This window comes from Podarcis filfolensis (assembly GCF_964270895.1).
Source record: "Podarcis filfolensis genome assembly, chromosome: 7".
NCBI classification, from domain to species: Eukaryota; Metazoa; Chordata; class Lepidosauria; order Squamata; family Lacertidae; genus Podarcis; species Podarcis filfolensis.
Window position 1 is genome coordinate 70,163,628 of NC_139603.1, and position 25,045 is coordinate 70,188,672.

The 25,045-nt window shown below is 41.4% G+C and overlaps 1 protein-coding gene across 12 annotated transcripts in view; it reads left to right on the forward strand.

The window, feature by feature from the left end:
- The window catches only part of ZFPM2 (zinc finger protein, FOG family member 2), a 436,720-nt gene that overhangs the window by 241,533 nt on the left and 170,142 nt on the right, over positions 1–25,045 (forward strand). For all 12 annotated transcript variants that reach the window (XM_083621880.1, XM_083621879.1, XM_083621872.1 and 9 more), the window contains one exon: positions 9,849–9,967. In XM_083621880.1, the coding sequence (XP_083478006.1) occupies positions 9,849–9,967 (119 nt within the window). The remainder of the gene's footprint in view (positions 1–9,848; positions 9,968–25,045) is intronic.

Consider the following 25,045-nt stretch of genomic DNA (forward strand, 5'->3'; position numbering starts at 1 on the left):
GTCCTCCGCTACCCACGCCCTCCCTGCGCAGAAGACTTCCGCGCAGGGAGAGTAGGAGGAGACTGGGCGTCAAAACAACTTTTATGTTGGAAAAGGTTTAAGAAACGCTCACTGACGGATTCTGCCAGCGACTGAACAGCCACGGAGTGGATGGCTGTCCAGTGAGAAATGGTTTAACCAGTCAACCTAGCCCAGAGCGGCGGCTATTTACGCACAAGCAACCCCTAAAGCCATTACAGAAAGCAAGCGCTCTGTCAATGAACTATGGCTCTTCAAAATTGCAACTGGTTATACTCCCAGGACTTTCTCCTATAATAGCCAAGCAATTTGTAGTTTTGTAGAGCCTACTGAGGTTTGTATTGCAGATGTTTCACTAACCATGTGTTAGCAAGAGTTGGGTGTCAAAATGCCTTCTGTTGAGTTGAATTATAATCTATGAAACTAACTCAAAATTGAGATTGCCCTTGCCAGGTGTGATTGTGGAATGTGCAAGTAGTCTAGAAAAGAGAACATCAGAATATGAGCTAGTTGGATCAGGGTAACTGCCTATCTAGTCCAGCATCCTGCTCTCACAGTGGCCAACCAGATGCCTATGGGAAGCTAAAAAGCAAGATTCTTACTACTTATGATTTCCAGCAGCTGGTATTCACAGGCATACTGCCTCTGAGAGAGCATAGCCATCATGGCTAGTGGGTGTTGAAAACAGGAAAACAAGGCAAGAGTTTGTATCTCCATTGACTGTAATAAGTTTTGTTTTAGAATTGTTTGTTGAAGTTATTCCCTTGGTTGGTTCTTTATACTATATGAAGAAAACATATATTTGTTGTGAATCATTTTGAACTCAACTTTGTTGTTGGAAAATCTACATGCAATTATTATTATGTTAAATCAAAATAAGTCCTTTCTGGGGGTGTCCATTGGACTTGAGTGGGAGACAATAACGATCTATCCTTGTGTAGGTTTCTCTTGTCATAGCACAGGTGCATATCGTGTAGAAGCATGTCCTGCGTTATTGTAGCATTATTCGTATGTTGGGTGTCTTCATATTCCTAGTTAACTCAAAGAGGCTTTTTGTATTTGCCTTCAGTGGAATAAGAAATACACCTGTTGTGAATAATGCGAGAAGAGCTCTGTCAACTGCAACCTTACATGATAGGCATTAATTTAATCTTTGTGCTTTCAATCTACTTCTGCCAAAGGATTTTGCTGTTAGTGTAACATCTTTTAAATAGCAACTGTGTAATAAAATAAATGCTTGGTGATTTTAGCTTTTGGCCTCTACGGACTTTGACACAAGAAATGGAACTCTTAAGATCTTCCCTTACTACATATTTCCTTGAACTAAAAATATACTTCTTTAATTTTTCAGACTTGAGCATAAATATTGACATTAAAAACATATTCTGAGTACACTTATAGCTAATATTATTTAACATAGAAAGTTGGCTTGTTTTAGGAGCTTTTTTTATTTAAAAAATGCACAAAATCTGTGATAATCCATGCTAGAACTGACTGCATTTCATAGTTTGAGTATTTATAAATGCAGAGAAGTGCAATATATGATCATTTCTTTACTTCAGGGCCTTGCTTCTATATGCATTTAAATAAAGAAGTTTATTGTGATAAATTGTGTTTAGGACAGTAAGCTCAACTGCATTTTTTTGACCAATTGGTTTTAGGAACCTCTCCTAAAGAAGTATCATTTACTTGTCTTTTCCCACAGTTAAATGTTTGTTTGTTTGTTTTTAATCATTTTTATTAAGTTTCCTATTTTAACAATCCAATCAAATCACATTAAATGTTCCAAATTATACAAATACATATCAAATAGTCCAAATATTCTGCCTAAATTATAAATTTTTTGTTGGGACTTCCCATGCTTCAACAGTTAAATGTTGAGCATGAAGGGCATGAATGTACATCATTGGATATTTCTTTGCTTGATTCATCCCAAGTGCTTGATGACTGAATATGAACTGGCTCCATTGAATATGAGTTGATGTGAGATGATATCTGCAATATAAGATATGTGATGGCTCATTCTTACATCCAGCTTATGAAGTGACCGCCTCTAAGGGCTCAGCCATACTTCCTTTCGTGCTGTCCTTTCTAGGCACAGGTTCAGGATTTTCATATCCATGTCCGAGTGGTTCTTTTGTGGAATCTGTGGAAACCCCGATGGCCATTTGTTCTGAACGTGGGTTTTCCTGGGGAAAGTACCAGGACATTTAAAAAACCCGCTCAGACATGGACCTAGAAACCCAATCCTGTGCCTAGTAAATAGAGCTGTCCTGGCACATATCTATTCACCGCTTAGGAATATGCCTGGATATTTGCTTTCACTTAAATGGCTGTTTGGCACAATTTGAACTCTGTTGTGAACTTTTTATGCAGCACTTTCAAATTTGATGGGTGTTTAAAGACTTATAATCTCTCTGTACATATTTATAGTTCTAAAGCCTTGCTGTAGCATTTTCATTTCATATTATTCTCAGTTGCTAATACAGAACCTCTGCTTTTTGGCTGGGGAGAAATCAGGAACCGGAAGCCATAACTGGTGAATACAGTCACAGTAAGACATGAAGACCATCTGTCTTTGATAGGTGAAGCCTTGGCTTTGCATTCAGCGATTCAGTTATTTGACAATGCCCATGCCCAGTTTTCCTTATTACATGTGACTGACATTCTACAGGTTTTAAGTTGATCAATGTCATTTTATTATAAAACCAATAAAATGTTCTACCCAAAAAAAGTAGGGGGGGGGGGAATCTCCATAATTTAAGTTATTGCTTTCTTTGCTACAACAAATCTTGTGTCACCTTTGCATTGGAACTTGTTATAGAAAAGCCAATAAACTCAGCCCTTAAAGTTGCTAGTTTCTCAGTTCTGTGGAATTCTGATTGAATCCTGTGAAAGGAGAATGTTACTGTTTTTGCCACCTCTATTATGTTATCTGTTCCAGCACAATTACACACTAATTTGGGGCTCTTTGTGTTTGGCTAATAGCTTCTGATTCAAGGCTGTCACACAGTACCTCTTCTTCATGAACTTCTAATTCTGCCTGCCAGTAGCCCCTAGCATTTACCAATGGAGCACATTTTTTCTTTGACCAGATGCTCGTCAGGGTAAAATCACTAGGAGACTATCAAGAGATGATGCCATCTACTAATAACACACACCATCTACTAGAGATACATCTCTACAAAGATCATAATTATCAGTAGTGTAGAGTAGTGTGGTTTGTTGTGTGTGTGTTGTTGTTTTTTGGTAAGTTTGCTTATCCCCACAATAAATGTAGTTGTCAGCAGGATAAGTTCAAGCAACGGATAAGGTCACAATTTCATTTAGTGACAACATCCTACAAAGCAAACTTACAAGGTTCGATTTATTAAAGAGTCAGAAGGGATAAGATCACTGAATGGCCAGCCTGATTTATCTGGGTTTGACTGCAGTATTTGAAAACAGAATGCCATATTTCAAGTTTATTCTCTGAACCATAGTTTAATGTGGCTCAAAGAGTTGACTGCTGAGGGGTAGTGGGGAATAGAGTGAAGGTGGCAACTGGTGGGATATTTTGAAGAGCTAGCCTAGCAAGGCAAGTCTGTAGAGGGTCACTTCACAGAATGAAATGCCTTTTTCAAGAAAGCCTTGCAGAAGCATAAATGAAGTAATATTTACTGTATGCAATTCTGACATGGCTTTTAAGTGCTGCAATGATTTACGGTAATCTAAAACTTAATTTCAGCAAAAAAAATTTTTTCTTTCCAGTAGCACCTTAAAGACCAACTAAGTTAGTTCTTGGTATGAGCTTTCGTGTGCATGCACACGAAAGCTCATACCAAGAACTAACTTAGTTGGTCTTTAAGGTGCTACTGGAAAGAATTTTTTTTTTAATTTCAGCAGAAAAACTTAATCTGTTACTGCAGTTTCAAAAATAATTTCTGTTGTGCTTACTTTAATCGGAGTCACCATTTATTGCTGAATCTATCAAACATGGATAATGGCTATTGTCTATCCTCATTCTACAAATTATTGTCAGATACTTCAATGTGATACCTGGCATTTTGTGAAAAGAAGTGAGGAGGGATATATGTATGCAGTATAATTCTTATATATACCATAGAATCATAGGAAAGAATTTGCTACAATTGAAGCCTTGCATTCTGGCCCAGTATCTACCAAGGTGGGCTGATTATCTTAAAAGCCATGGGATGTTTTGTAGCTGAGCTAGTGATCCATGACTTGGGGCTTCTTTTACAGTGCAGCTATCATAAGTCTTTGAGTAATCACAGACTTTAAAAGTATGCTATATCAACAAGATAAGAGGAACAGCCCACAGCACTAGCAGCATTATCTTTTACCAAAATTGATTAGCGTGTACTATGGGTCTCACATATTTTGCACAAACGGCACTCAGCAAGCTCAAAATATTTATGGTCTTGAAGAATGTGTGCAGGGGAAAAAACTTTGCTGTGAAGTCTTCAGCTGAAATGAAACATCCATGATCCCAGTTTTATAATTAATTTATTTTCAAAAAATGCACGTAAGATTGCAGCCTATGAACGGTAAGTATATTTTGATTCCTGCTGGGATGAATATATCCCCCACCCCTTTAAAATATGGTGGTGATCTTACTTTAAAATATGAGGTGGTGGAGCTGCCTTCTTCCTCCTGTTTCTCTAACTGGAAACATGACTCATTTGTCTATTTTTTGAGAGAGAATGTTCCTGGGAACATTGTTGTCTCAGATACATAGCTGGAGTGGCTGCACTGCCAATTGAAGCACTGCTATTAAAGGCCTTTGGGCACCTCATATCTTAAAGTAAGGCTGCTACCACCCCAGGAATCTTTGCTCCCCCTCAGTAGATTAACATAGTTGGCCTTGGTCATTCCACCCCTACATTGAATACACTATAGTAGTATCTTCCCATTTGCTTCCTCTGTTTATTTCAATAATGCATTGATTTCCTCTAGAAATTCAGTGCAGGGATAGCAAAAACAACAATGTAGTTTCCTAAATATATTCATTCGCCTTCTTTGAAGGAGAAAATGAAACCCTGTGGAAAATCAGGGAATTTCCATATATTTGCCTGATTCCTTGAACTTGAAAATAGGACATATAGTTTCAAAATCTTGCTTCATAATGTTCTACCAGATTTCATGGTATGTCAGGCACTGTATTGAATACTTGGGTGTTAGGGCGTGGAGGGCATTGGATGGTGATTACTTTAAGTTAGATTGAGACATCCTCATTGGGTGCTGCCATTTCCCAGTTTTAACTCTTTTATGGTGTGCCAAAGGCAACTGAATGCTGGTTAACAGTTTGCCAGTCAGCTGAATCCTGCTTACACAATAATGTTCTTGGGGGGAGGGGGGCAGTTAAAATTTTATGTCAAGGGAAGGATTTTTGCTTAACACTGAAGGCAGTAGCACATTTGTCTCTTCTGTTATTGCAGACCTTGATGCAAATTCATGTTGTCCGATGTAAGAGGTCTAATGTACAGTGGCGTAGCGTGGGTTGTCAGCACCCGGGGCAAGGCAAGTAATTTGCGCCCCTTAACCCGTGGATTTTAGCACTCGAGTGCGAGCGCCCCCCCCCCAGATGTTGCGGCCGGTGCGGCCGGCCCCCCCTGCACCCCCCACGCTACGCCACTGGGGCTGGGGGCGAGCGAAGGAGCCAAAGACCCCCCCAAAGGCTCAGCAGGAATTTATTAAATTTATTATTTGCGGAGCCCCCGCGGGCCGAGGCAGCCGAAGCCCCCTCCCCTCGGGCGCCTCCCCGCCCCCTCCTCTCCTTGGGCTGTAGGTGGAGCCCGCGCTCCGAGGCGCTCCAGATCCGGGCTTGGCGAGCGCCTCTCCTCCTCCCGGCCGGGTCCGGGGGCTTCCAGCCGAGCTCCGTCCTCGCCCCCCCTCCCCCGCGGCTGAGACTTGCGCTGAGAGCCGGAGCCAGCGGCGCCCCCTTCCGACGGGAGACCCTCGCCCGCCCGCCGGCTTCCTCTCGGAGGGTTTTGGGGAGGGCAGGGCGCGTCGAGGCCCCTCGGAGCTCTCCTCCCTCCCAGTCGGCAGAAGCAGCCGCCGCCTGTGGCTGGGCCGAGGGGATGGCGCCGGCGTCGGCATCGGGGTGCGGAGGCTGCCGGTGCCCGGCCAGGCGTCGGTGGCGGCGTCGGCGCTGCTGCAGCGGCTGCTCCTCCTGCGAGCAGTGAGTGGAGCGCAGCCGCAGCGGCGGCGGCGGCGGGGGGGCGCGCGCGCTAGGGCGCAAGGCTGGCGGCGGCGGCGGGGAGCCCGGCGGAGGAAGGAACTTGTCCCTTCCCTCTGGACTCGCGCCCCCCCCAGATGTTGCGCCCGGTGCGGCCGGCACCCCTGGCACCCCCCACGCTACGCCACTGCTAATGTAATAATGAATAGATACCTGGAATTGCTGAAATCTAAGAGTGCGGATTCATCAGTTGCAGTGAAACCTATTTTTGAGCTATTAAATCTGTGACAATAAAAGGAGAATTGTAGCATATATGGTGACCAATTCAGTAGTAAAATTGAATGAAGAACAGAAACACTCTTATTGGCTGCTTTTGGCTGCTCTGTATCTTGCCTAAGCATCCTTGAAATGGTGCTATTAATGACTGTTCCCTGTTTAAAAAAGAATACTATCGTTCTGTGCAACTGGGAACTTTGGTTATCACTGAATGATCTGCCCTAAGTTTGTCGTTCTTAATCCATTAAAAGACAGGCCTGCTTGTAAATCCACAGGTATAGATAAGGAGTCACTGTTTGACTGAGTCTGAACCCTTTTCAAATGAAAAATGTCAGTGGCAGAAAGGGAGGCTGAATTATTTTTTTAAAGGGTTTTCAAAGATTCTCATGATTCCTAGTATCAGTTAAATGTGACATGTCCATAGACATACTTGCTTTTTAATGTGTTAAAGAAGACTAATACTGCCGGTTTCATCTTTATGCAGAAGAAATCATTGCTCTATATACACATGTACGTATAGTTTTCTGTAAAAAAATTAGGCTAAATTCAAATCAAGTTCTAAGGGAAAATTAGGACAGGTGTTTGTCCTAAATTACCCCTTTTATTTTTTGTGAAACTTTAAAGGTTGGGGAGTATAAATGTAAAATACTATTGATGGCAGTATTCTTATTCTTATTATTGTATGTACAATGGCTGTTTGCTAAAACACAATAAACTGAACTGAACTCTTTGTGTAATGTGTACATAGCCCCTTTAGCTATTTTTCACATCCTTTTGCAAAGGGTGCAAAACTGCTTGCAAGAGTGTAGACTTGGAGGGTGAGGAGAGGAAATGGGTCACTGCTGCTGAAGCAACTGTGCCAGTGTTCCCTGGCTCCAATACAGTGTAGCCTAATAGACTACTTTGAATGTACATTTACATTGTTCCTCAGTTAGTCACACATAACTATGCGAGGGGTGGGTTTTTTCCTTCAAAGAAAAGCTGAATTAATACATTTAGGAAACTACACATTGCTACTTTTGCTATCCCTGCACTGATCAAGCTTGATCAAGGTAAAAGTCTTGCTGAGCAAAGCTGGTAGGCAGTGAAAGCACCAGTGCACTCTGGCAAGTTGGAGAGCATCAAGTTGGTTGCCTCAGTAATAAGGGTGTATTTTCCCCAGTCCAAGGAGACGGAGGGCAATGATGGAGCTTCATTTTGCCAGTGACTTCACCAGATCGTTAAAATATGATTAGTTTTGTGATGCCATGATGTCATCACATTCGCTTTCTGATCCCTGATTGGCTGCAATGACACAGTGCAGAAACTATAGGAGATACTGAAACGGCAGTATCTTGGAGCTCTGAACAGACATGGAAAAATGTGAAAGATCAGTAAGGCAGAGTATTTTTTTTAGGGGCTTTTTTTACACCCCAACCCCACATTTTCCTTGGAAAATGTTTACGTGTGAAAGCACAGCACTGTTCAGGACACTTGCTAATTCATTTTGATTTTGCTCAGTCTGTGAGCTTTTTGTGAAAATACAAGTTGAATTTAAATAATACTTAAATGGCTTCTAGAACACACGTTGCTTTTTAGATATGTCTGAAACTATCACCACATTAGATGGTTTTTACTCTTCACAGATCCTTAGCCAGTGTATATCAGTATAACTTCACACACAATGATTATGCAGATTTAAAGTATCTGAAAAAGCATGCCTAATTTTTAGTGGGCTATTTTTGGAATTTGCAAAATAAAAAATGAGATTTTAGAGGGTTTGGAACACATGCAGACTGCTGTGCTCATTTTGAACTCTCAGTTTATCCTGCATGTTAGAATTGGTTCAGATATTGGTTGGCATAAACTTTGAGGGAGTTCCTAAAAGTTAAAGGTAAAGGTACCCCTGCCCATACGGGCCAGTCGTGTCCGACTCTAGGGTTGTGTGCCCATCTCACTTAAGAGGCTGGGGGCCAGCGCTGTCTGGAGACACTTCCGGGTCACGTGGCCAGCGTGACAAAGCTGCTCTGGCGAGCCAGCACCAGCGCAGCACATGGAAACGCCGTTTACCTTCCCGCTATAAAGCGGTACCTATTTATCTACTTGCACTCAGGGGTGCTTTCGAACTGCTAGGTGGGCAGGAGCTGGGACCGAAAGACGGGAGCTCACTCCGCCGCGGGGATTCAAACCGCTGACCATGTGATCGGCAAGTCCTAGGCACTGAGGTTTTAACCACAGCGCCACCCGCGTCCCAACAGCGCCACCCGCGTCCCCTGGAAGTTCCTACTGTGTTGCAAAAAAAAGAAAGAAAGAAAAAAGGTACTAATAAGAGACTGCGGACACTTCTTCTATGGGCAAGGATTTTGGGGCAAAGGGAAGTATCTCCACTACACTAGATCCAGTGACTGGTGCAGAGGCATTGTATCCTTCCTCTGCATTTCATTTGGTTGAAGCTAAAAGGGATAGACTGTGTCTAGGGAAGAATTTGCAGTAGTGCATTTTAATTATTGTTTTTAGCTACTTTGTTTTTAGCATACTGTATTTTACAATTTATGGTTTAAATATTGTAAGTTGCCTTGATTCCCAACTTGGGAGACAGGCAGGCAATGAATGAATGAATGAATGTGCTGTTGGGTGCCCTTTGGCAGCAGCACCCTATGCTCTTGCGCCACCCAGTTTTTCCTAAGGGAAAGGCTAGATGGACTAGGGCAAGATGCACGTGCACCAGACGCTGAAGGCCAGAGGAAATTTGATGAAAGGCTGGATTTGTCATGCATACCAGAGTTCCCCGGCTCAATGGTAAAGGTTCACCTAAGATTTACTGGACGGCAAGAAAGACTTAACTACTTTATGCTCTCAGCAGAAAGTAAGCTAGGCAAATCCCTTTTGACAATATAAAAGATAGGTTCACCAAAATGAAGGCAAGGAAGAAGTCATTCAAGCAAACTACCTTTTTAAGTATAAAGTGATTCATTATTATTGTAATAAAGGACGCTTTGTTTGAGTTATGCAAATGTTTGATGGTTTCTGCTCTTAATATTAGTTTTTGAAAAACCTTTATAAATACAATGATGATTCATAATTTCCTGAGATTGTAAAATATTCCTTTTGCGTTTCATTAAAGTAGGTTAGGTAAAGTAGATACATTCATTAATAAATATGCACTGAAATATTCTGTTATCTACTGACAGAATTTTTGAGGGGATATGCAGGAGGAGGGCCTCAAGACATAGTCCCCATACCCCCGGACCCAAGATCACCTCTCTGTGGTCCTGAAAATGTTGGCTGGGCTTATGAGGGTTAGGGTTCAACAACATCTGCAGGACCGCCGATTCCCCATCCCCAATTTAGGTGGAGGTACTCTAAGCAATGGGCTTTTTGTTTGTTTGTTTCTCAGGAGAATTGGAGGTGTTCCAGAGGGATGGAGAGCGCAAGATCCAGAGTCGACAACAACTTCCAGTTGGAACAACATGGGGACCATTTGCTGGGAAGATGGATTTGAATAACAACACAATGGTATGTTAATATGATACTGAACACTGAATTCTTGTTTTTTTTAAAGCTGCAATTTGCTGCTGAAGAGATGTCCAAAGAATAGAAGAAGGTGGACTGTGAAAGAAATTCTATTGCTAACTTTCATTATTAGTGCAATTCAGATTTTTTCTGTGGAAGCCTCTATGGTATATTTATTTAAACGTATATACACCAGCCTTCATGATCTAAGTCCCAGGGCAGTTCACAATGACATGAAACACAGGAAACCATTACAGTATAATAAATCAGTGGTGTAAAAGCAGCAGGTAAAACAGCTTGAACAATACTAAAACACATGGCTAGCAGAATTTAAAAATGCGTGGGATGAATAAAGTGTTTTTCTGAGAGGCTAAAAGATAACAATGTTAGCACAGGCAAGCCTCCCCCTTGTTAACATCTGCAGTTGCCCTTTGATGAAGGCGTAGGAAGGAGGGTCTTAGCTTGGGATGGGGGAGAATTTGGATTCAGTTTGCATTTAAAGGGGAGCTTACCTAATTTGCACTTTCCAAAACAATACACAAACTGAAACACAGCCATCCTTCGAAATTTGCACTTCTATGAATTTTGGAATGCAGGACTCTGGACAAGCAGTGTGTACAATGGGTAAATTGTGCATAAAATGCATATATTGGGCAAAAGAACATACAGAAATGCTTTATATAAGGGGCAATAGCTTTCAAAAATATGTATATTAGGCAAAATTGTACACAGGCATGTATATTAAAATAAATTGGGGGGGAGCTCATGAATTTTTATGAGGACTTTTATTTATGATTGGAAAAATGAAACACTGAAAGAATCCAAAACTGACAGATTTGCTAATCCCTAGCCTCAACAGATGATCTTAAGATGGATGTTACAACCTGAAGCATAGGATGCAGACGGTGCACCTACTTGACCAAGCAGGACTAAATGTCCAGGGACCTAAGCAACTTAGTGACCAGCCCTATTTTCCTCTGTACCTAAGAGGGCTCTGAGGCCTGAGTATTCACATGTATAGATAGCTTCATGCAGGTATGCTGGCTTGGCCCGTGACTATAGGTGCTAGGGCCACAGATGTTGCAGGGCGTGCTGACATCGCAAACACATACCCACCTACCCCGCAGCATGCCCGCATGCCCACCACCACAATTTGTGGGTGCCTGGCCCCTTCATGAGAAATGTTGTGAGTGCTCGAGCACCCTGGGGCCTGGGGAGCTGGTGCCTATGGATTCGTGGGTCTACGTTCCAGGTTCAACTCATTAAGGTCCTCTAGCCATTGAGTTCTTGTCAGATAAGTTATTCTGGGCATAATCCATATGTCTTCTGTTCTTAATAACATATGTTACTTTATTTCTCCAGTACTATATGGTAATCATTCATAGTGCAAGACATCAATTTAATAACAATTTGCCAACTCATATTAGCGGGAAGTAAAGAAATAACTGTTATTCAGTTATTTTGTCATATTGATGGGTGTGCTGCTTTCTATATTAACTCCAGTGAAATCAAAGGCACATAGATTTTTAAGAAAGTTTTCTATCCCTATAATAAAGGAATTACAACATAGGCAACATATTATGGTGTGATGTATTTGTTCAGTGGAGTTAGACTAGGAATAGTACGTTGTGACTTGATTTAAGAATGTGTTGTTTTTTAAAGTTTTATTTGGGGCTGAACCAGAATGAGAAGGGGGTTACAGTTAATTAAAAACCTTGCTTTCCCCTATATACTCTCTTCATTTTGAGAACTGAGACTGGATCATGGGATGAAAATGTTTGATCATCCAGAATGAAGGGAGAAAGCATTTCCCTCAGTCAGATTTGTCTTAGTGATACAGTCACATAGCAACTTCTGGTTGGAAACAATATGGCATTAGCATGTAATCCATGACTGAATGAATTTCTATAACTTTCTGTTGTTGTTATTGTTGTTCTTGTATCAGTAATAGCTACTGTTGTTTTAAATGGTTGCAAACAGGTATACAGTGTGTAAAGAAAGGCAAACTAGGGATATTTCATGAAAATTTCTACATCAACATCCCTGCATTTTTATTGAAAATATTTGTGGGCCAAATTTTGGCACAGTCCTGGATGTATTTGCATTGATGTCTTTCTGACTTCTCCTATTATTTTGTAGCTTACAGTCTCTTTTAGAAAAATATAATTATAAAACTGGATCAAAATATGTAGGACGTCTAAAGTACTTTTAAACCATTAAATCTTTTTTGCACCAGTCCCTGCTTTGTGCAGTAAATGTTGCTACACAATGGAAATTCTGAATGTCACAATCCAATCAAAGCTGAGCATTTTATACTTCCATTGATATCAATAGGAGGGAGATTTAAATACATACTTAAATCTACCATTGAACGTAATGGAACTTAATATTGGCGACATTGTGCTCGTTCCTGCTCCCTTCCTTACAGGCCTTTTCCCACCTGGCCTGGGAGGGTGGGGCCCTGGCTGACTCCAGCTACAAAAGCTGAGGCTGCTGAAGAGGTCAGAGACCATCTTAGCTAAAGATTCACCCTGCTGGAAATTCTGAGCTGCATCCTTTCCAGCTGGAGGAGGACAGAGGGTGAAGAAAGAGAAATTATATTACGCAGTATATAAAATTTAAAATTCTGTTAAGTGGTACAGAAATTAAATAATCTAATATCATCTAATTTGTTTGCTTACAATAGCTTGTACAAACGGGACCCCTATATTTAAAACACAGTTTACTGCATAATGTGTTGCTTATTTATGTAAAAACATAATTATTCAAATTCTACCCACTCACCCCCTGGAACACAGTTCTGTTTTCTGTTGGGTTGGTGTTTTAAACATTTATTTTTGATATTTCCCAAGAGACATTTAAACGGATGATTGACATTTCTGAAGATACAGGAAAAATGGGGTAATAGTAGTTATCCATCAATTAAAAGAGAGAAGAAATTGCTTTAGAAAATTCTCAAAATTGGGGAGGCATATAACTGAAGTTCTTTTGGATTAGATTCAGGTTCTTTGTGTGTTAACCTGACTTCTGAGGTGGCCAAGGAGTGTTTGTGAGTGTCCTTTCTTTCATTCTACAAATCATATCTGTGGTGGTCTGCACTCTACTGCCCATCCTTGCAGGAAAGGCCAGTCCAGGACATCATGGATTTTTGAGGAAGTGCAGGCTGGGAAGGCTGCAGATTGCCAAGAGATAATTGTATTACGATGGAAGAGGACACTTTTTTCACACATGCCCCTCAGCCACCTCATAAATAAAGGTAAGTGCAACTGCTAAAATGAAAATATAAAATAATTTCTTAAGTGTCCTAAGAAAGAGACGGGGGGCAGCCTTTTTCTTTTTCTTTTTGCATGACACAGAGATTATCCACAGCAGTCTTATCCCTTATCTTGTCTTGGTAACGGACTGGATAAGAGCCAACAAACTGAAGCTCAATCCTGTAAGACTGAGGCAGTGTCAGTGGTTGGGAGATTGCAGGCTCTTGTTGGGGTTACACTCCCTCATAGGTATGCAGTTCGGGGGGTACTTTTGGATCCCTTGCGCTGCTGGAGACTCAGGTGGGCTCAGTGGGGTGGAGTGCCTTCCATCAGCTTTGGCTGGAAGTCCAGCTGCATTTCCAGCTGGACAGTGATAGCCTAACTTCTGTTGCCTAACCTGTAGGTTAGATTACTGCAGTGTGTTATATGTAGGGCTGACTCTGAAGATGATTTGGAAACGTCAGCGTCTGTAGAATTTGGTGGCCAAGTTGCTCACTAGGGCAAGATAGTGTGAACATATTACATTGATCCTGGCCTGACTGCACTGGTTGCCAGTTAGTTTTGAGGCCCAATTCAAAGTTCTGGTTTTGACCCATAAAGCCTTAAACGGCTTAGGACCGCAGTACCCCAAGGACTCCCTCTCCCCATATGAACTGACCTGGACCCTGCAATTATCATGTGAGGCCCCTCTTTGTGTGCCTCCTCCATGAGAGGTCAGAAGGGTAGCAACATGGGAACGAGCCTTTTCTTCAGTCCCTGCCTGTTTGGAGGAATGCTGTCCCCAGGGAGACCCGCCTGGCACCTTCATTACATATATTTAGGCGCCAGGCAAAAATGATTCTCTGTAACCAGGTCTTTGGCTGATTAAATGTTCTAAAATGTGTGGGAGAGGGGTTATTGGTTTGTTTTCATTTTATTGTGTATTTTGTGTTCTCGTTTTGTATTTCTATGTTGTGAACTGCCCTGTGATCCTTGGATGAAGGGTGGTATACCAATTCAATAGAATTATAATAATAATCTAGAATATATCATCATACTTTATTGCACTAGCCAAAGGCCATGGCATCATTCACAAAAGGAACAAAAAGAAAATCAACAATAACCATAAATCCCCTTATAAATTGGCACGATGATGTTCAATTTCCAGCCAGCTGTCATTTGAGCTGTATTATTTATATGGGTGTAGAGCTTGGCCAGGATGGGTTGCCACCATTCCGTATGATAATCTATAATATGAGGGCGGAATTTGGCCTACTACTACTTGCCCCACCCCCCACAAGCAGTGGCTTGGTCACTTAGCAGCTGGCCCATGTTCCTCAACAATACTCAACATTGTGGTGTCTCCAGGGAAATTGTATCCTAGGAACATAGCTGGGTGACTGGGAGTAAACAAGCCACTGCTCAAAGGGGTGGCAAGACTTTTTTATTACGAAAAAGAAAGGAAAGAAGAGAGAGAAAATCTTCAGCCGCCTATAAAGACACCCAAAATTATTAGAATTGGCCAACCCCAAAAGTCAATTAATAACCACACACACACACACACACACACACACACACACACTTTTAGTAAGGGATTGATGATTGTGTGAAGGGAAAGATATTTGTCCCAATTTTAGTAATTACACTTCTTCTGACAATGTATTCATGTTAGCCATGCATAGATGGCACCAATCAACATGTTGCAAAAGCAGCACCACCATGATGATGCCATTTAAGCTGTTCCATAAACTCTTCCACATATATGGCACAAATGCAGTATCTCAGTGGCCAGGGGAAAATGTAAGCTGTAAGGCTCTGCTCACATGGATATTCAGCTGAATAGTTTAAATCACAGGTTTAGATGAATTCCCCAAAAGTAGACGCATAGAAGCATGTTTGCTGAAATGAACAAACACCAGTAGATTCTGCAAGGAGCCACTGAATACTTAACCAAAGGTGAAGATACAGTTCTCATGTATATTCTCCTTTCAGTTGGTCGATAAAAATGATATACTATTACTTCCATTTGCATCTATCCAAATTTAGCAATTGGAGCTACAGGGTCTGGTATCTCCCAAAGTTTGCTGATATTAATTGTCGTTTGATGAGGAGTACAGTGGCAATTATTTGGCATGCTTTTCTTATAGAGAAGTCATCTGTGCTTCCCCTTTACACTGCCTCAAAATCTGCACACTGAATACTCTTTTTAAACTGGTTCATATTTCAAGTAGTGTTACGATTCTGAGTTTAAACTTGTGGTAAACTCAGGGGAGCCAGCGGACTAATTAATTCAGCACAGTAATTAATTAAGTCACTGTGCCAGATGTCAAACACTTTTTAGATCTTTCAAGTTCCTATCTTGAATTATGTTAACAATATACATCTCAAAACACTAAAAGGTTGGGTACATTGAATAAACTGATTGAAGTGTCATTTGTCAATGCAACAACAGCAACAGAGACTTGGTCAAATTCAGCTAACAAAAATGAAGAATTGTGAAGGCAGTTAGCCAAAAGACTGGACTCCATTAACCTAAGCAGTGTACGCTAACATGAGGTTATTGGGTGGAAGCTCTAGCAGATGAACTAAGAAGATGTGCCAAATGTTTCTGATTCATAAATTGGTAAAGAGTCACACTTATATAATAACAGTGGCAGAATGTGACTGTCAAATAGTTTATATTGATTGATTGTCAGAAAAGCTAATAATAATAATAATAATAATAATAATAATAATAATAATAATTTATTATTTATACCCTGCCCCTCTGGCTGGGTTTCCCCAGCCCTCTGGGCAGCTTCCAACAAAATATTTAAATACACTAGTCTGTTAAGCATTAAAAGCTTCCCTAAACAGGGATAAAATACTTTTATTCTTCACAAATTATACCTCTGAGCATGTTGAAATGGAGAGTTTTCATCTGGAGGAATTCCCTGGTACTTTTTTATTTTCTTCTTTCATTTCCTGGATAGGCTTTCATTTACTGGATAGACAGTAAATACAGTGCTTCAGAGTTGTTGATGATGATAAGGATGCCATTCTTCATGAAGAGCATGTCATGGTTATTTTAGGCTCTGTGGCTAACACGACATGTGAACCAGAGTAATGTTGTAGTGGTTAGAGTGCTGGGCACAGAGTAGGGATGCGGGATAAATTCGGAGTTCAGTTTGTCGTTTAATGCAGCCAACACAAATGCAGTGCAGCCAACCTGTGAAATTTGTACTTCTCCAAACGCCCCCCCCCCCGGGGTTTTTCTTGCAAATGTGTGTAAAAGGCAAAATTACATACAACAATATATACATTAGGATAAGCGTGTGTTATAATGCTCACAGAAATGTGAACTGAATTCATGATTGAAAATAATGAGAAAGACAGTGGAACTGAAATTGACAGATTCCTCCATCCCTAGGGATAGGGAGAACTGGATTTAAATCCCTGCTCAGCCATGAAGTGTCTTTGAGCCAGCTGGTATCTCTACGCTTTACCCACCTCACAGCATTATTGTGAGGATAAAATGGAGGGGGGTGGGGGGGAAAGAGAACCTTGTACATTGTTCTGAGCTCCTTGCAATTTTTATACGCAGGAAAAATATGTATTAAAAGCAGAATTTAAAGGGCACTGTACCCTTCTAGATTTTCATGACAGTGTGAGATCATTTCAGTTTTGTAAGATACAGATAGCTATAAATCCAGCTATAAATATTTACCAGTTCTAATTCCTCAACACACAGGCAGACACATGTACTGTCATACCTCTTTAAACCTACTAATAATGCTAAAATTGTCATTGTCTTTCATAAGAACTAATACAGTTTCCATATCAGCTTGTAAAGCTAGAACATGGGTGGGGAACATTTATCAGCCCAGGACTACACTCTCTTCTGAGGGCCACATGCCACTGATGGGTGGGCTAACAAATGCTACTTTTGTACAGCATATTAGTTTCTACACCCCACTCCTCTCTAGCCTCTAGACAGACAGGCAAGAGACATGATTGGAGTTCCAGGGCACATTCCAGCAAGGCAAAAACACCCAGGGCACAAAGCCGTATTCCAGGGACCCGATAGGCTTGGAGGGCCATGTTTGGCTCTGCTCTAGAATATATTATCAAACATTATTTGGTGATATAAAACCAGGGTAGCCAGCATGGTGCCTGTCTTCCAGATGTTGTTTTATTACAACTCCCATCAGCTCCAGTCAAACTAGCCACTGGTCACTCAGTTATGGGAGTTGTAGTTCCATAACATCTGGAGGGCACCAAATTGGCTGATGCTGCTACAGAAAGAACTTCCATGACAATTTTATTTTTTTAATGAAAACATTGTCAAGCGTAAGCAATTGTCCCCTTTCCCCCTTTTCCTTATCATCAGTATACTTCTTCTCAATGTATACAGGTACCTATGCACACCTACAACTGAGCACTTCATGCATCTTATGAAGATGCCCAAAAAAGCTTGTGCAGCTAACCAATAAACTGGTTAGTCTTTAAGGTGCCACCGGACTGTCTGTTGTTTTTGCTACAACAGACTAACACAGCTACCCTTCCGGCATTTGTATGATACCAACTGAGTTATGTTAATCATTGGTCTCTTCTTTTGAACTTTAAGGGAATGAAAGAGGAAAAAATGTGAAAAGATTCCTGACTGAAGCAGATAGTTCTAAGGGGAGATGTGGCAAAGGATGTAGAGCACATGATGAAAGTAAAACAGTGGTCCGTGCCATTACTTCATTAATCAAGTGGAAGCATTCTGAAAAATGTTTTTCTTTGGCTGCAGTCATCTATTTTTTGGTGTTAATCTATGCCCTGTGGCAGGGTTTTGTGAAACGAAACAATGAGTTGTTGTATCATTACCCCCCCCTTATTGTTGTTGCCCCTGTCAGAAAGAAGAGAGGATGATTCAGGTCTGTATCAGTCTGATAAGAAAAAGAGGATTCAAAATGGCTGGGACGAGAATCTGTGGGAGTGAAGCTGTGCTGTTTGGGGCCAGGCAACCAATGGGATATAGCAGAAGTCTTTTAATAGGATCCTGAAGGTTCGCTGGCAAAAGCTGTTTGCTACTTCTAGGAGATTTCCTAATGAAACAGTTTGATTAGAAAGTACTGTGTGACTGTCTCAGGGGCCGGAGTTCAAAATACAGTTAAGTTATTCACTTGCTAATCTTTGGCTGTGTCAGTTCAGGGCAGAAACCTCCTATCTATACAGGCCCAGCCACTTGTATAATTGTTACAGTTACAATTTCAGAGTTTGCCAGTCACATTTTTTTTACCAGAGGGATCCATTGAAACTACCGGAAACCTACTTAGGCTTGTTGTGACTGGTGATTTTAAATTGTGTTGGTGTTTTTGTAACAGAGACTTCCAGTCCATTGTGTTATTGGATAGGCTTACTAAAGTGCCCAACTCTAAGACAGAAGAGTTAAGGTAGAAGAGGCTGTAGAGTCTTCTTTCTTCTCTTTTTGTACCTCCACTATTCATACTCCAGCAGCTTTCCTCCATTCCTAGGCTACACGTGATGTTTACCATGAGGACTGCCTTCCCTGCAGTGGCGTAGCGTGGGTTGTCAGCACCCGGGGCAAGGCAAGTAATTTGCACCCCCTAACCCATGAGCCAGGTAGGGGCAGAGAGCTGCGAGTGCGAGCGTGCCCCCCCCAGATGTTGCGCCCGGTGCGGCCGGCCCCCCTGCACCCCCACGCTACGCCACTGCTTCCCTGTGATTTTCTTTTTTTTTTTAATAATTTTTATTAACTGGCCAATCACATCAAATTAAATTACATCACATAAATTCCAAATTACAAAGCCAAATTTTTAAATTTTGTTGGGGGAACCCATACTTCAAGATCCAAAGGGGGATTCAGATCATCTTCTTATTACTGCGTTAATGTCCAAATCAGTCCCAATCGGTCCAAACAAAATTCATAATTCTATCCAGTCTTATCTTGGTGTTTCCACATCATATCTTGTTCATATAATTTCTATTTTTCCTTTACGATCTCTTCTGTTAGTCTCCTTAAGCCGATAAGCAAAATAATAATCCTGTGTGGATTTCCCGTTCCTCCACTAAGTCCAGATGGTTTCCATATATCTCCTTCGTAGATAGCATCGCTCTTTCCATCATAAATTTGGCATTTGTCGCTCTTAAGTCCCACCGAGAAGTTGGTCCACAATATGTAAACAACTCTATTTCTCTCTTTCTCCTCCCAGACCCAAGAGCTCCAACAATGCCTCCCAAAATGGCGACGGCATTTTTAACTGCGTCATTCCAAAACTCTTAGCTTTCCAGCTTCATCTTGAAACATTGCTTTGGTTCGAAAGTTTATCTCCACACAGCCTTAAATCCACAGCTTAAGTCCTTAGTTTCTGACTCATTAGGGGAGGGGATTCTTGTTAAATCACATAAGAAAAAGGAAGGCAGGTTTTTCCCCCCTCCCCCCTCAGTCATTTGTCATACCGTATCTTGACGTATCTTCTCATATTTTATTCTTGTCTTGTTATCAGAGATCTCTTCTGTCCGCAGTCTTTACTCCCCTTTTTCCTTGAAGCATGTGCAATTTATCTCGTCCAAAATGTTTCTTTTGAAGATGCTTGCAACTAGCGGCGCGAATCAGGGACGGCGTCCAGGAGTGCCGGAATCCCACAGGAGGGCTTTGTGCCTAGTGCCCCCACCCCCACAAATTCGGGGGTGGTATAGGGCACAGCAGGCAAGGGCCGTCCCCCCCACAATCCTGGGGGGGTTAAGGAGGCTAATTACCCCCATCATAGCCTCCAAATTACCTCGTGTGGGTCGGAGAGATGTTATTGTCAGCCATCTTCAGATGTGCCACCTAGTGGCCCCCCTGCTTCCCTGTGATTTTCGATCACTTAGCTGTAATGTATAGTGGCACTAACTGTGTGAATCAGGGCTATCATGTAGTGAGTGTCACTTTCTACTTGGAAGCCAGTGATAGCAGACCCTCCAAGTGTCCCTATTTTCCAGGGATGTCCCTGATTTAGAGAAGCCGTCCAGGTTTCTGATTTGTTCCCGAAATGTCCCGCTTTTCCTTAGGATGTCCCTGTTTTCATTGGAGAAATGTTGGAGGGTATGGCGTTATCCAACCCTTGAGCTATCTGAAGGCAATCCTGCATAGGGAAGTTTTTGTTTAATGTTTTTATATATGTTGGAAGCCGCCCAGAGTGCTGGAGCAACCCAATAAGATGCATGGGGTATAAACAGTAAAATTATCATTATGGAATGGGATGTTCCTATTTTCATCGGAGAAATGTTGGAGGGTATGTAGTAGTGTGGGAAAACCCATTAATTTGTGTTTAATTTGTGTACCAGTGTGGTGTAGTGGTTAAGAGCGGTACTCTCGTAATCTGGGGAACCGGGTTCGCGTACCCGCTCCTCCACATGCAGCTGCTGGGTGACCTTGGGCCAGTCACACTTCTCTGAAGACTCTCAGCCTCACTTACCTCACAGAGTGTTTGTTGTGGGGAAGGAAGGGAAAGGAGAATGTTAGCCGCTTTGAGACTCCTTCGGGTAGTGATAAAGCGGGATATCAAATCCAAACTCTTTGCAGTGGGTTTATGATATATGGGGTACTTTTCTCAGTCAATAGAACTCCTGTCTTATATCACTCAATCCCCTGTTTTACAAAAGATGTTCTCAAGCAGGGGTAACCAACACAGTATCCTCCATATTGTTGCTGGACTACTACTCTCATAATCCTTGACCTCTAGGAACAATGGCTGGGGCTGATGGGAATTGGAGTGCAATAACATCAAGAGTGCACCATAATCCATGTCTTCCTCATCTATAGCTGAACCCCAAACAGACCTGAGCCAACATTCTTAAAAGATTAATTTCTTTCTTATCCTGTGTTATGATTTCTGATTGAGAGTGTCACTACAGCAATCACATCTGTGCACCATCATGTTCAGAGCACACAAAAGCATTCTTGATGTCTAACTATGAGCATCTGAACATGAATGTATTTTAGAAGATGGCCTGACTTTTGGCGTATTGGAGGCAGGTGATAATGGTTTTGCACTGATTTATTGGAATTTGGTTTGTTTTGTTGGGATATTTTATGAGGTTTGCATTTCATTAATCTGTCATTGTCCAACTTCATATTCTCAGCTGGGTGGTAGTGCCATCATAGAATTGTAGAGTTGGAAGGGACCCTAGGGTAACATAGTCCAACCCCCAGGAATCCTGCCTTACAGCCATCTCTGGGTGGAATCAAACCACCAATCTTCTGGTTAATAGCCAAACACACTGATGCATTGTGTAACAAATCAACCAAGCCATTCCTTCTGTAGCTGCTTGTAAAAGTCTGATGAGTCAAATAAATTGCTTCAAATGTTTTGCATTTTCCTAAGCTTGGGGTGGCTGCTCCCTTTCCCTGTGTTGCTGTAGGCCAGTTTCCCCAAGAATGCAATAGTAGATGCACATCCTGGGAAGTAAGTCTCATTGAACTCAGGAGGACTTTCTTCTTAATAAACATATTTAGGATTAAATGACACATAGCTCCTTTGTTTATTCAAAGGAGAGTCAATTCAGATATCTTTAAACATAGCTTGGTTCAGCTCCTTGTTTGTACATGGACAGCTAATTTTGGCTGACTCAGTGATATTTGAATGTGGCCTTTTCGCCTTAGCAGTGTGCCTCATGCATACCTCTAAACAGTAACATCCCACTTACTGAAAGAAGAGAGCTTCTGATTTCATACGCATTCAATACCTTGTTTCAAACAAGCTTTTAATAACTTGGTGCTAACTAAAAGCACCCCCATTAAGTGGAATTTATGCTAATACCATCCTAATTAAGCAGTAGTTATTACCAATCATTATCATTAAACTAAATCAGTTCCCTGGGAGACATCTCTATGAAACAGCTGTCCCATTTCATCATGTCACATTTCTATACTTCAGCGTGTCACATTTCCGTACTTCAAATAACATTTTATATTTATGTACCAATTTTTAATTTGACCAGCTTCATTGCTCTACCATCACCATTGTCAGACTGAAAAGAAAGCACCTCCAAAATGTTTGCTAGAGAAGATGTAGGTGCTTCTGCCTGATACCTCCCAGTTTCTGAATATGTCATTGAAAAGTTCTTGTCCCAGAGCAGTGGCCAGCTTATTCTCTCCATCCTTTCTCTGTTAAGTCCAGGTGGCTAAATTGAGTCTGTGGTTGCTACATGCAATTGTTCCAAAATAGCAAAGGAATTAAGAGATTATCAAAAGCAAGTCTAGCATTGTGTTGATTATTCTCTTAGTTTCAATATTATCTTCAAAAGTAGCATATGTGACATAGCCAAATTATCTAACATTTCCATTGTTTCAAGTGCTTTTATTTATTTATAAATTATATTCTGCCCTTATTTCCAAAGGATGTCAGAATGGTGAATACAGAAAGAGAAAAGAATACAAACATCTAAAAACATTTCCAGTACAGATGCTGACTGTTCAAAGCCCCTTTAATTTCCTGGGTATTTATAGTTCTTTTCATTGCCAGTTTCTTCCCTTTCTGCACTCATATTCCTGGGCCTCATTCGTCTGATTGGCCATGGTAACGCCGTGGTCTTTTTCATGAGAACCTGAGACTTCCATCACATAAGATTTCTCATTGTGATGTCATCAAGAAATCACATGGGCTTAAATGGCAATGTGGAGAAAATAAAGCCCAGGATTATGGAGGCAATGAAGTCAGAAGAATATTGTTAAGCAACACCAATACAGTGATTGGCTCAACCAAACTGTGGCTTACCACGGCACAGCAGCTAAGCCAAAGTTCGACTTATATATTGTCCCTACCCAGGATCGTGGTTAAGCTCTCTACTCCTTAACCATAAGCTGTAGCCAAGAACCAACCTTGGTTACAGCTTGTGGTTAAGGAGGAAAGAGCTTAACCATGAACCCTGGTTTGGGCAGTGCGCTCATGCTGAGGTAGAAGGAACAGGGAGGAGCTCTGGTAGTTTGCACTGAGTTTGCTTAGTGTTACGTGCAAATGCAGCCAGTATGAATGTGTTTGCACTAAGCACCAAAATTGCTGAAAATGGGAGATACTCTTTGATACCCACAAAACAAAACACAAAAGAGGTAAGCAGTGTATGACTCAAAATCATCCAACATAGTGCTTCAAGGCACATCATGTATTTGCAGGAAGGCTCATAGTAAGTGCTTATCTGTATGGCTCTAAGTTGATAATGAGCTCCTGATTTAAGAGAATAAATTCTTGCTATGATCTTGGGCATTTTAGTGAAGCTCAAGAATGTCCCTTTCTGCTTAGACTAAGGTCCCTGCCTTTGAGTTCTCCTGGTGGTGGTCACCTCCTGTCCCTCTGCAAATGTGGGGAGATAATGAGCAGCAATGGAGTGGGGGCAAGAAACTGGTAGGTTTAGGATCAAAGGAAAAGGGGGCAGTGGTTGAAACCAATTTGATTCCCCCCTCAGAAACTGGATTCAGCTCAAAATGAATTTTTGAACAATTTGTATTTAACACACACAAATGCACACACACATTGACACACTCTCTCTGCAGTAATTTGAAAATTCTTCCCCACTTCGCTACTTGCCTGCCCACTGTGTTCATCATCAGAAGCCTTCTTCCATGTCTTTTTACATCCAGAGGTTCAGCTGGCTGGGACAGTAGACAGGGTCTTCTGAGTAGCAGCACCAAGAACTCCCTTAGGAAGTCTGATTAGCTCCCTCTGCCTTTCAAGCAAATAGTTAAGACATTCCTGTTTAGCCAGGCACTTGGTCTGTCCTAACCATTTTGTTTTGTCCTCCTGCAGCTATGTGCTGTGGCACTGTTGCTCCAGTTTTTAGGTATTAGTAATATTAGTGTTGTGCTTTTTTGTGTTTTGATTTTGTGAGCCACTTTGGGAACTGACTTGTTGAAAGGTGTGGTAGAAGCATTTTAAGCAAATGAACAATATATACTGACTTTTGCAGTATCAGTTCACATTAATTATGTCTCCTTCCCCATCGCAGTATCCCAGAAGGACTTATGATCACTACCTGCATCAGAGCATTCCCTCAATCACAGCAATCCGGTTAAAGAGATAAACAGCCCAATAATGTGCATCTTTTCTCAGTAGTAAATCACCAACTTCCTCCCAAGTAAATGTGCATAGGTTTGCAGCCAAAGACATGTAATACGATGCATTGTATGTAGTTCAGCCCTAATCATTGGTTGCCATCTGCGCATGCTGTATTAGTGGATCCGAAATGGAAAATCTGTGAGTGCTGCCTTCACATGAGCATAGTGATGGACCACTTGGGCTTTACATAATCATTGCAATTGTATGGCTGGCCTAACAATCACACAAAAGCATTGTACTAGAAATAACTCTCATGTGATTTGCTTAGGTTTCCAATCCTTAATCATACATTGTCCTTGGGAAATTACTTCCTCATAGAAATATACCATGCAGAATTCTGTACCGTTTCCACTTCCCATTTGATGCTGTTGGGGTGAAAAGAGGGAAAAATAAAATCAAAGCATTGTTTTAGAATACAATTTGATCCCACTTTAAAAAACAAAACAAAACCCTTTTCCTGAGTCCTTTTCTTCTTTTCCTTTCGGTGTTACCTCTTTTGAGAAGCATTGTCCTGATTTATAAGCATCATTGTCCCCCGGTGTCTGAGCTTCAGATCGGAGAGGTACAAGCAGTTGGATTGCATTTTCAGGATGCCAAATGTGTGCTCTTTGATCTGGTGGTACAGCCTGCCTCAGGGAATAAGCTCAATCTTGATTCCTTTAGTCAATCATCCACTATCAGGTACCTGGGCCATGATTAGGAGTCTGAAAAAAGAAAGGAGCACATCACGGGTACATGTTGGATGCTGAAACATTTCTAAGGAG